Below are 13,507 nucleotides of genomic sequence, written 5' to 3'. Positions count from 1 at the left end.
TTGTAACAGCGAGGTTTACACCAAGGACTAAAATTACTATATTTAGGATCGTTAATCACACGGCCCGAGAAAAGGTAAATGGCTCCTTCCTCGGAATTCTTCTCGTTTGATTCACCAGTAATGGAAGGAAGTGTTCGTGTTTGTGTTGAAAACAAAATGATATAAAATGCATTGACGCCTCCTACGTTATCCGTCCTTTTGATTGTACGAAAGATTCTGGAGATACTCGTGTACGAATATTTCATTTTATTTCTGCAGTACTCGTACAAACACTAGCATAAAATTCTGTTTTTCAATTTTCGTTGCCTATGCCTCGTGTCTCGTGATAATAAACTATGTATGTTTGTATGTTAGTCGCTTAAACACGGTGTGTTTATTCCTTGACACTTATTTACAGTTATTTTTACACATTTTACTACTCTTACATTTGTTGTAACACTTTTCTATTTCGTACAGATTTATTGAGGAAAATCTTCACGATTAATAAAGTTCGTTGATCTCGATGTTTGCAATTTTCATTTCTGGGGTAAATTGTGGGTCAACGGGTACACGTGGATGTTGCGAAAATTTTATAAAACTAACATTTTTTTAACATTATCGGGAAAGAGAATTACTAGCATATCGTCTCCTATGTTTAGTTTGGTGGACGTGAATTTTCTTGTAAAGACTGCAGGTTTACAGGCTTTTACAAAAGTTTCTTAAGATCTTTTTTTTCACCGTATAATTAATGCTGCAGTCGATTCATACAGTCATACTAAGCGAATTCTTCTTTTATCTTCAAAGAAACAAACAACATTTCTAATTTTCAACGCACACCGTATCATTAAAAAACCAGAGATTTTTGTTTCTGAATTTTAAAGGATACTTACCTAATATGAGCACTGGCAATAATCCTATCTCCGGCCAACTGCCACACATGGAACTCATGCACAGCGAGCACACCATCAACTTTTTCTAACAGTCGTCGTTGTATCGCGTCCACCTGTACAAATAAACAAAGTCAGAACACCCCTTATCAACAAGTCAATAACTACGCGACCTACGCGTGCATACGATACAAATAGAAAGTAACAATTCTAGTAAAACGTCGCTTTCTCAAAGAAACTCTATAAAATAGAGTATAATTATGTGTAGATTTAATATATTTTTATGAATCATTACGCTGTTGTCCTTATCATTAAATTGACTGTTATATATCATCGAGCCCAAATTCGGGAATTTACTGGTTAGTAAAAGGCCAATGTAATTGTGAACTTCATTTCAGAATTTCCCCGTAACATTGGGGAAAGGAGATACGAGCGTGTTTCAGGAAATTGTGAAAAGACAAAACTACCGAAATAATGGGCCAACAAACTACATAGTAGTAGATACATAGAAGGCGTGAAACCTAGAGTGAGCAGTGTTTGTTTTACTCAAACGTAACCAGATCCACGACAGATAATTTCCATTCATAAAAACGAATTCGTGGAAATTCTAATTTGTGAAACAGTATGCGCGGAACTAAGGTGTAATTCGGAAATAGGAGTTCCGGCACCGATACCAAATAACAATGAATATTTTAGCAATCATTTGAATTGAATTGGCGACACATTCAAGGGTAACGTCATCGTTTAATTGTTTACCGTGTTGTTAATATCTGCACGGTCGTAGGCATGTGTGGCCGCAGGAACCGTTTTGTGGTATTCGAGCTGTCTTAGAACTTAGTGCTTATAAGAACTTGGATACGTCAGTGGCAGCAGTTAGACTAGGGTGCAGTTAGGGCGAGCTTTCGATAAGTTTGATACCTAATAGTGATTTGTTTCTGATTGTATGGCGATGTGGATGGTAGTCGTCACAATACTATCTTAGTGTATTGGGGGTCTCGTAGATTTGACTCTTAGAAAAAACAAGAATAAAGATTCTCCAAGTTAAGCAGTAGTTTCCGTATGTCTTACCTGAATATGTGTAGGTACAGTTTGTAGCAGGATGAGCGAGGACTCTCTAAGCAGCGGCCACACGGACGCAAGTATCAAAATTACTAGAACTATACTTAGTGCAGGGTCAATGTAGTATTTGTACTCCCAGTCAGTGAGCCACACCACGAGAGCTGAACCCACTACGATCAGTGAACCTAAAACAATAAAAAACATTATTGTTATCTTAAAAACGAAATAAATGACTGAAAAATACTTTTTCATAACGTATTATTCAAAACTACACTTGGCAAGCGTGATTGACTCAAGGCCTACCTGTCTCTCATTCCGGGAAGAGACTTTTGCCCAGCTGTGGAGCATTTAATTGTCCTAACAAATGTCTATTACGAGCTTCAAATACTATCGAGCATGAAAAATAGTCAAGTATTCTTTAAAGATACAAAAACATTAATTAGGTACATACGTTATGTTGTTTGTAAATGCAAATAGTTTGAAAGAATGCACTCAGTAATATATTCTTATTTAGTAGGAAATAGGAATAACACTATTCCTCGGTAGTATGCAAAGCATTCGACGAGTAAACAATGCTTGATATATGCACGGCATCGATTAACAAACTCAATCTTTGGTATTTGCAACTTAACAGGAAAATTATTTACAGTACATTCTTCAGTTAATCTCGTTTAGATTCTGCACTTGCGGGTATTTAATATGTTTTGTCTTCTAAATAAATAAGTGAAAATGAAGGTTTGAAGTTAGCGTGAATTTTACAGGTATAGGTCAAACTTGTAGAAATCAACGCGTATTGAAGAGACAGATCACCAAACAGTAACATAAAATTAAACACAAATTCAGCGAAAGCCAACATGAGCCGATAAATACATATTCTGCTTCTCAAATAAAACATTTTTGTCAATACATTTGAAAGAGAATGGAAATATTTTTCCAACATTAATCCTAAATCCGAACCATTAAATTGTTATCAGTAATCGTGGGTTACGAAACGCATTTTATGTTTTTAACGACTAAACGCGAGATAACACAATCCGTTATTTTCGTTAAAACATTATCAATTTCTATAAATTCGTGAACGATAAGGATTATTTATTGACTTCTATTTTTCATTTATCACTTGAATTTAGTAATTGCAGCCTGCGATAATCAAAATCATTAACCTTGGGTGTAGATAACTGATAAGTTGACGGATGATCAATGCAACTTGATCAACTTGATCGAACTAGTGTAATGTATTGATAAGATTCCTTTTGTGAAATCAGTCCAAGGTTGGCTGTGTTTCGCGTATTTGTTTTGTATCAAAAATAATGTCAATGACAGTCGCCGGTGGTTATTTAAAAAACATCGGCCGCCCCACGAATTTAAACTAACGTGTAATGTTACTCTACGAGTGTGCAAAATTATGCTATAAATATATTTTATGTTGTTTTGTTAGATGAAAGAATTTTTAAAATATATTGTCGTTTTGAGTATTAAGATAAATTTATTACTCATAATAATAGGTTACTCATAATAATAGGCTTGTCAAGGTAATTAATAAGTAATATCAAGGAGTTTGACAATCAATAAACAGCACTCTATAGCACTTCTAAATGATTCAAAATGTTGATCATCATTTCACAAAACACGGCCGGAAAAAACATGCTTAGGGATGCCGTATATGCCCAATAATATATTTTTTTAAATGTATGTTATTGTTTACTAGGCATAGTATAAATGATGTGTGGCATTCCTATAAGTTGTAGTGTATAAATATGTGCATGCACTTTACATAATCCTTTAGTTGTAGTTTAACGCCGTCGAGGCGAGTATTATATTGTTAGCACATAAGCAGGCAATAAAACAAGCCGATTACGTGTGTTTTCTATCTATTGACAAGGTTTGTTCTACCTAGTTTTATATCGTCGCAACTGTTACTAGCCAAGCGATAGCCAGATTTATCGATAGAAAATATTCCGCCACTTACAAACTATTTATCTAGCCGTTTACAGAAATAAATGTATATAAATATATGAATTATAAATACTTAAGTTAGTATTTATAATTTTCTAATGAGGAATATGAGATCGTTCTCCACAATTTTTGCCAAATGAGGTGGTGTATTCCTGTCAGTCGTCACCAGTTTAAGAAAGTTTCTTAAGTCAATCTTTCTTTTCCAGTAAAGATATAATGCTTGACGAACACTAATAATAGTGTACTTCATTATTTTTTCAGTACATTATAAACAAACTACGCGCGTGTATAACAAACAACTATAAATCGTTTACCTAGACATAATAATTTATTAACCTAAGAACCTACATACTATAATGCAAGCAATTACTTGGCTTGGCTTCACAAGTTCGCGGAACCAGAAGCTTAGCGCATACCACACATATTCCAGTTACCAGTTAGATATGCCCAATGGCAAAAGCAACCTTAGAAAATCAAATAAATAATTAAAGAGCCTCGCGAATCGATGCCGGTGCGATACCTTGAACGTACGTGGAAGGTTGGAGTTTGTTTTTTTCTGCAAATCGATTAGAATATGCAATGAATTTGTTTTGGTAGTGATCCTTACTAATATTATAAATGCGAAAGTAAATCTATCTGTCTGTTACTCAATCACGTCTAAACTATAACCAATATAACCAATTTGCATGAAATTTGGTATATTTTGATACCCGAGGACATAGGCTACTTTTTACCCTGGGAAAATGACGCATTCCCTTGGGAAAATTTACGGTGCGGACGAAGTCGCGGGTAAAAGCTAGTAAAAAATAATTAGTTATGCAGCTGTATGATACGACCGTTATTTAAGTCTACGTTTAGTGTTGAAAAACACTAAGGTCAAATGCAAATTGAGAAGTTCATGAACTCAATTATGCAGGATTTATATTTCATTCAATCTTTTTTGACTATAGAGACAAATTGTTTAAGATAAAAAACTTTACGTTTTTCCAATTAAAGAGCCAGAGGACCTTCAAATATTAAAGGTGTGTTTATGACCTTTTCCTAACCTATTTTGACATGGAGCAGGCAGTATCGGATAGTCATGCCTTATATTCTTGTATCATAGTTCAATCGACATTTTATAATTGTAGTAAGAAATAAACGAAATAACACCGAATACTCGTTAAAGTATAGTTGTATTCCTGTGATTTTCATCGCGCATCCTAAGAAAACTACCAAATGAAAGCCGACAGCAATTATTTTGGCCAAAATATCACAATACTATATGTTTAACAACAAAAGGAAATGTCAACTGTGTTCAAAATGTCAGTGGAAGTACATTAGAAGGTATCGATCGATGCCCGTGACAATAGATGTTTATAATAATAGCACAATAACAACTCCTAGTAGTTAGAGGAAAACTCTGCTGTTTACTGTACACTTCCTAGGAGCTAGATGTAAACCTATAATGTTGTTATACCTATTACTTAAGTGTTACTCATAACATGCATTGTCATCACACGTAAATAGTTTCTAGACATCACATTTCTATTAAATGTTACTATAGGGAAAATAATAGTACGTATTTTACGTAGGGGGCTCAAATTTAACCAAACTGACTTAGAAATTATTGGAATCTAAAGCAAGTATGTATAGGAATAGCATATATCTGATAAGCCACGAAATTCCATCATTTAATATTCTTCATCGGCTGTCAATAGTCTAGCTTACCGAGAGCTTTATGGAAACCAGATAAGCAAGCTTCGTGTTATCTATACTGAAGCTCGTTCTAACATGTTTCACGTAAACCGTGCCGCGTTTATACGTGATACGATGTGGATTTGTGGCCTATTTAGATAAGACGATCTCATGAATATTACCGTCTGCTATCCGCTATGTATCTTTTAGTGATGCAAGGGTGTTCCCGACCGCAACAATAAAACACATTAAGTATTAACAACTGCGTTCGGCATACCAATTGACAACGATTGGTGCACAGAGGGTATATTCGCCAACATCCTCATAATAACACTGATATGAGAAATTCAATGAATTGCCGAGCCCGTGAGAACTGTTTGAAGAGAATCTCTACACGTGTATTTATTTTAATGATAACAAAATATCGACTTTCTTACAATTATCTGAAACAATGGGTTGTTTTTATTCGTTTCGGTCACAGTTTGGGTTGTATCATTTCCTCGCTGAAAGTATTTCGCCAATGTCAAGGTGAACCAGTCGATGAATCAAGGCAGTGGCCGCACTGGTAGCCAAGAACCTTCGCGCCAGTGAATGGAGCGCTATGAACTTGTGAGTGTCGTGACGTCAAACCACCGTATTACGTAAACGCATCGAATTTCTACTCAACAGTTGTTACAAAAACTTCATTGTTTATGTACGAAAACAAGGCGTTAATTAACTATATAGTACGAGAATTTCGTGGAAGTGTTTGTGAATTTCACACGTGTTATTGCAGAGGTGTATCAATACACTCGAACGCCTTCATAATGATCTTTACGAAGACGATCTGTTCTCTAATATGCCTACTTATTGCCATTTTTCAGGTGTCTATTCTAGAAGTTAGTAATTTATTGGTTACACTTTATTATTTCACATCCGTAACGTTCTGTGCGGTGTTATTGTAAAATCCGTGAAAATAAAATTTCTACAGCGATATAATAATTTCATGGAGTATTGTCAATGGTCTCAAGTTTCTATAATATTACCGGTTAATTTTATTTTAATTCATAAAAGATAAGGCAAACGATTTTTTTACACCCCGTGCATTATATTATTATTATACTTAAATCAACATAAATTTAACCCGTTAATGTCCCACTGCTGGGAAAGCGTCTCCTCCCGGAAGGAGAAGGGGTTAGGCCTTGAGTCCACTACGCTGCCCAAGTGCGGGTTGGTTTATCATAATACTAGTAAAACAACATGATTTTGAAATAGTCATGTGACTATTATTCGTCTAGCTTAAATGTTAGTCTAGTCTGGATACTAGACTTTGCATAATACAAATTACCCTGAATACATAATTTTAGGATAAATTTCTCTTTATATGGCAATTTGGCTTTATTATTATTAAAAAATTACGTAATTGTATTAAAGTTAATATGTTACTAATTTAGTTTGTTTCACCTACGATGATTGTTCAATGACATACTTTCATTTCGCTAGCCTACTATTCGAGTAGGTAGGATACCTAGGTATTAACTTTGTTTAACAATATATAAGATAGTGAAACACACACATATAAAGGCGGATCATTGTTTTATATGACGTATAAACACTGAACAACTTGTAACTGTTTAGAAGTTGTTTAGGAAATGAACTGTTACATAATAAGGAAATATCTGAGAACAAGGTTTTCCGAGATGACATCCTTAATATGTCGGTGTTTATTGTTTTATTTTACGCGACAACGACTAATTCGATTTTAATAAAAAGAAAAATACAAGTTCATAAATAATATTTCGGGATAGGGTTTAGCTTAGTTGAGGAACTTATTTTTATACAAAAGCTGACGATACCGTAGCGCCATTCTCTACCACTATCGACTATCGACAACCGGCTAGCTATCGATAAATTTTGTAAAAACTATTTATGCAGCATATTTCAAATGTAAAAAATCTCTATGTTCAATAGTACCAATTACAGAAAACTACCAATAGCTTAAGTTAGTAAAACAATGCATAGTTGTTCTTAGTGGGGATTACCTACAATGAATTAACCGCAAAGAATTCGCGGTCAACCAAGTAAACATCCAATACATACTTGTGTCATAGTGTAGAAATGGGATATAAGGTAATATTTATTTTAAACGTTGGTCTATATTGTGGTTTATAACTACATTGCCGGATTTGTGCCATTTGAAACAAGGATAATTAATTGACCATAGCTTTACTCTTATTAATAGTTAATCCAAAATCATAGTTTCTTTTTTCTTCTACTTTAAGAATTAGACCGTATAAGTGTCTGTACCTTCAATAATGTATCTCACATAATAAGATTACGTCTAGAAAATAAAGAACTGACATAATAACAAGTACCTATGGTAGATATAAGTATAGTAATGTGCATAATTTTATTATTGTAAACCGAATCGATGTGTAGATTAAATTCAACGAAGGAAGTGCGTAACAGATTGTGATGTGACGTTAATGATAATTATAATATTAACAGTATAAATAATATTAGGAAAACATTTTTATAATAAATAGTCCTTTATGCATTTTGCTTGAGAATATTTATAAACAAAGCTAAATGTCTTTAGATGGGTACAAGGGTGAGTCAATCGAAACGATTTTTTTTTAATAAAGGCAGTTTTTTGGTGGCAGGCACGTTTTCAATATCCAATACATTTTCTTCTGCGTAACGCAAATTTTAATATCAAAAAGCAGTGCCATGGGCTTAAATGGACCTAAGGATATCATTTTTAATTTCTCATCCACTACCTGGCCAACCAATAACAACACGTCAGACAGGCAATAATAAATTTAAATTAGCAACACTACATTAATATAGGCAAATAAAACACATACTATTGATCGTGATATCGAACAATTGTGTAAACTCACGCGATAACACAAATACACCTGGTTCTGAATACTAACCTAGAATATGGTAATGATCATTGGCCTCGGATATTGTTAGTTTTTATAAAAAGGCAATTAGAAACAGCCTTATTAATGTATCTAATAATGGCCTAGCAAGCATGTTTGACAGCAGAGGGCCTGTATACAATATATCTATACTAATATTATAAAGCTGAAGAGTTTGTTTGTTTGTTTGTTTGTTTGTTTATTTGTTTGAACGCGCTAATCTCAGAAACTACTGGTCCGATTTGAAAAATTCTTTCAGTGTTATATAGACCATTTATCGAGGAAGGCTTTAGGCTATATAACATCACGCTACGGTTATTAGGAGCGGAGTAGCAACGAAAAATTTAACAAAAACGGGGAAAATTTTGTCATTCTTTCTTATGTGACGCAAGCGAAGTTGCGCGGGTCGGCTAGTAGATACATAAAATTTGGCCTTTTTCCCATAGGGGTACGCAAAGACCAAATAACGCCATTTGGTACGATCCTGTGCGTACCGCGAAAAATATAGTAAGTTATATAAAAGTTAGAAAACTTAGAAACCTTGCTGCTCAGATTGGTAACACTTGGCACATTAGCAGCTAGATGTTCTTTAATGAAAAGACCTAAAATGATCGTCGTTAGGCTAAAAAGTGATTCTTTTCCCATCTCTATCCATCCTATTCCTAACCCAGTACCTAAAATTAGAGTGGCAAAAACAATATCCAAAGCGTCATCATGACTCGAAATTTCCAGGACATCCAATTAGCATTATTTTGTTCTACACAAAAGATAGGAAGTCGAAACATTTTGTGTGTACATGAAGCATCTTAAGAATGGCTTGGCACAAGCCGTTTCATACGATGCCAAGGGTTGTCGAGTACCGATGAGCCGCGAGTTTTTATACCAATCGTTGCGCTATGGATTTTCGCCAAGCGACTATCGATACATGCATTATCTCATATCGCTTATATGGACAATAAACTGTTTTTTATACTACTATGACATCACTACAATAATGCAAAAACTGAACAATATTTTGTCGCTAAGTAGTAACTAGTTAAGTCCGTATATTACTCGAGTTTCTACCGTATGTATTGCAATAGTAGAAAGTTAGATCACTTTCTCTTAATCATTAGAGTAACTTAACTTCTACACCTTCAATGGAACTTTTTTATGGTTGGCGCCATTAATGACATTTATACTATTAAGTATCTGATTTCACGAAGATGAATGAGTACATTAAAGACAGTTTGCTAATGTCTTATTGACATCTCGTGGAATTACTAAACAAATAGTGATGTGATAGCTTGAACTTTGACACAGATATAAGGGCAATCACATAAGGAGTTGCGGGGGTAGACTTGACATTAAAATTCGAGTAAAACTCAGGGATTTCTAGTATCGTCATACACATTGTATGAGTCACATATTACGTCATATAAACTTCTGAATCTCGGTAACTGATTTGCATAACAAGAACTATGACTGTTTACGCATATCTGATTCACTTAAACAGTTCCTAAAATTGATGTTGATTCTCTAATATTAAGGAATAAGTATATTAATTCTAATTCAAAACAACTTTGCGTCGAATATACATAAACATTATAAGGCGACACGTTTTTGACTCTTATACCCTTTCCGTTATGTTAGTAGTTCCTAAAGCCTTATCAATTTTAAAATTTAGTCACAGATATGTAGTGACAGATGCTGACACATGAAAGTTATCTTTAAATACCTAATCAATTTTAAAATCAAGTCTAGTGGCAGATAGATACTTTGTTTCTGATGATTATAGGGTACCTTCTGTCCTAGAAGTGGATCCGGATGGTAAAGGAACCTTTAAAAAGCTGGGGATACGTGGGCTGATCCTAGTTACTTAATAAATAGTCAAAGAATTTTTCAGTGTAAAACGAGCCGGGATGGATAATATTACCTTACTAATTTAACGTCAAAGACAAAGCAAATTTACTTACTAATTGAAGAGCTCTAAATATAGCTTTAAGTAGCAATAGTTTAAAAAGTGTCCGTAATATATTTTGTTTTCGTTCAAAAAATGCGCTCAAAATACCTATTACCTTCACCTATACAACATACCTATAACATATTAAATAACGTAAAAAGAAATATGATATAATGTGGTCACTGAAGCACAAGTAAATGCATCCTTTCAGAATAAAAAAGCTGCCGGCTGTTAGCCTAGTTCAATCTAATAAACAATAGACTAGATAAATGCATTCCTACAACAATGAAACATTAATGAACGTATCCCATGAAGTTATTTCTTACAAACTAAATGGAGATATTTCCCCTATGCTTTTTGAAGCATAAAAACCTCTCGGTGTTATTTTAGTGGCCAGTTACACGAAAGATTCTGTGTAAACAATATTAAGGGTGATTAAACAATTTTTTATTACCTACCTTGAAATCTGTTATTGCTGCTTTCTTGATAATGATATAGATAGTTTCGGGTAAGTTAAAGAGACTTTTGGCCAAAAATTCAGAATACTACGTGACTTTTTCATGGTGGAATCTAAACTAATATTATAAAGCTGAAGAGTTTGTTTGAACGCGCTAATCTCAGGAACTACTGGTCCAATTTGAAAAAATATTTTCTTTTCAAGGAAGGCTATAGGCTTTATATCATCACGTTATGACCAATAGCAGCAGAGTACCAGTAAAAAATGTTACAAAAACGGGGACGATTCTGGCCCATTCTTTCTTAAGTGACGCAAGGGAAGTTACGTGGTTCAGCTAGTAAGGCATAAAAATGAACTTCATAAACTAATATACCACTCGTACAAACAAAGAAAAAGAAATGCATCATAGTGTACTGCAAATCAATCGATTTATACAATACCTATTCGTATTCTTATTTAAAAGTTGCATGCAATGTCTCCTACGAACATCGGCATTATTTGTGAACACAACTTTTCTATGACGTCAATATAAAATTGATGTGCAATATGTTTGCAATGTCATTTGAGAAAATGTCGGTAAAATGCAGAATTTATAGGCATATTGTTTCAGACGATTTATAAACTGCAGTTACAAGTTACAGTAGTAATATTTCTCTTATAGAAAATTTATTTAGGAGACATACTCGTTGTAATAAAGAAAGATTGAAGGCCAGTTTCTAACTTTAGGATGAAATGCCAGATAACCTATCTATTAGATAAAATATATATCAAATGTATGAAAACCACTGTAAAAAAATCGTTGAATAAGCTATCCATAAGTGGGAAAAACGGGGCTAAATATGTTTTATACTTTTAAAAGTTTAAATATTTAAAAAATATAAGAAAAAGTCGTCTGTCTTCTGGTTTAGAATAACAAATCCTACACATAATTGGTTCTCACGAGAGAATTGTAGCAACAAACCGAATTGATAAATGTTTGAAAATATCAATTGCCGCAATTCGCTTCTCACAACATTACGAAGAGCAATGAGAATCTTATCTTACATAACTTTTATGTATACAAGTTTATTTCGATGTAGGTTTAACTTAGTTTTGAAAATAATGGGTCGAATTTGATAACATAAAAAAGTAAGTAATTAAACTGAAACACACTCCCTATTATATAATTAAAATGGTGAATTTAACCTTAACTATATCTATTTCATTAAAATTTAATGTCGTCCCTGTTTACGAAAGTCACCTCGTGTGACCGTATCTATTTTTCCAGACAATTATACTACATACTGATAAATACGTCAAACACCAAAATTGCAGCAGAAAATAATAATTTTGTAGTAAAAAGCAACTCACCTAAAGCATCAGAGAGGATATGAAGGAACACTCCCTTCATGTTCATATGTCCTGGGTCATGTGCGGCTCTGCAGGGCGTCTTATTGGGCCCTTTGTCAGGCTTCGGCGGGACCATCTCATCGGTCTCTTCAGTATCAGTCGCGTTGTGACCCAGCGCCATGTCCGCGTTGCTGTTCACTATTTCTGTGAGGTGACGGACGTTCGATGGAGGAGGCACCCCGCCGTGAGAATGGCCGTGGCCGCCGCCGTGGTCTATGAAAGAAAAATTATATGTAAAAGCCCAAAATCGTAAGAGAACTAAATACATTTTGAGAGGTCAAGATGTTTATAACGATATATGATGATTAACTGTCCAGAAATGGTCCCTGGTTATTACGTCGAGTTGGGATCAATTAAAAATTCACGAGAAGTGGACCATTGCACAAACAGAACGATTAATTAAGCACATTTTTATTAAATTGCATGATCTGCAATCGAATACAGTCTTTGTTTACCATGTTTACAGTTTGTTACTCAATCAAGTTTAAAGAACATCTTTCAAATTGTTATTGCAATCAAAGAACGGCATAACTATTTGTACAGCTCGTTACAATCATAAAACAGGCACCCACCCATATTTAGGCCATGACCGTAATTTAATTGACAACAACAACATATATCGATGATATGCAGTTTAAACTGTCCTAGAGATTACGAACCAGGGTCGCATGCCGAAGTGCGCCAAAACATTATGTTCGGTTCTAACTAAAGTGCAAACAACGGAATCTCTGATAAAGGATGTTATTTGGCAATGTACCGTAGTCCCCACGTCTGTTGATAGAGATACGGGACGATTATGTTATCAGCTAGCATTACTGTATTTGTTTGTATTTCTCTCGACAACAGTTCACACTTAGTGAAGTACGTGCCGTGGATAGTTTGAGCCCCACTTTTCAACTAAAGCCGGTATGTTCGAAACTTATGTGCTAGTTTCTGCTAAGTAGAATGCTCTATAAATATTCCCGGTAAAAATGCGAGTTTCAACGTAAACAACGTCATAAATATGTGTTCATTGTAATTTACGTTATTTTAAAATTAACGGTACATAAAAATGTCTCAATGGATTTAGAAATGAATAAGTCATAACTTATCCTATTCAAATAGCATGTTTACAATCCGAATAGCACACGGTAACTATGGATTTTCTACATCATGAATTTATTGATCGCACAGTAAAAGTGCAATATCACGGGCTTCTACTATCGATTTAGACATTCATTAGCAACCAATGTTTTGGTTTAGTTAAATCGCCGGT

General features: G+C 34.3%; 1 protein-coding gene across 4 annotated transcripts in view; it reads right to left on the bottom strand.

Annotated features, from left to right (window-relative positions):
- ZnT63C (solute carrier family 30 member 1) overlaps positions 1 to 13,507 on the bottom strand; it is a 30,966-nt gene that overhangs the window by 12,356 nt on the left and 5,103 nt on the right. For all 4 annotated transcript variants that reach the window (XM_076116086.1, XM_076116088.1, XM_076116089.1 and 1 more), the window contains exons 4-6: positions 12,214 to 12,465; positions 1,935 to 2,110; positions 870 to 982 (exon numbers count right to left, since the gene is read on the bottom strand). In XM_076116086.1, the coding sequence (XP_075972201.1) occupies positions 870 to 982; positions 1,935 to 2,110; positions 12,214 to 12,465 (541 nt within the window). The remainder of the gene's footprint in view (positions 1 to 869; positions 983 to 1,934; positions 2,111 to 12,213; positions 12,466 to 13,507) is intronic.

Source organism: Anticarsia gemmatalis, chromosome 7 (genome assembly GCF_050436995.1).
Source record: "Anticarsia gemmatalis isolate Benzon Research Colony breed Stoneville strain chromosome 7, ilAntGemm2 primary, whole genome shotgun sequence".
In the NCBI taxonomy this organism is placed as follows: domain Eukaryota; kingdom Metazoa; phylum Arthropoda; class Insecta; order Lepidoptera; family Erebidae; genus Anticarsia; species Anticarsia gemmatalis.
This window is presented reverse-complemented; position numbering and strand designations above follow the sequence as displayed.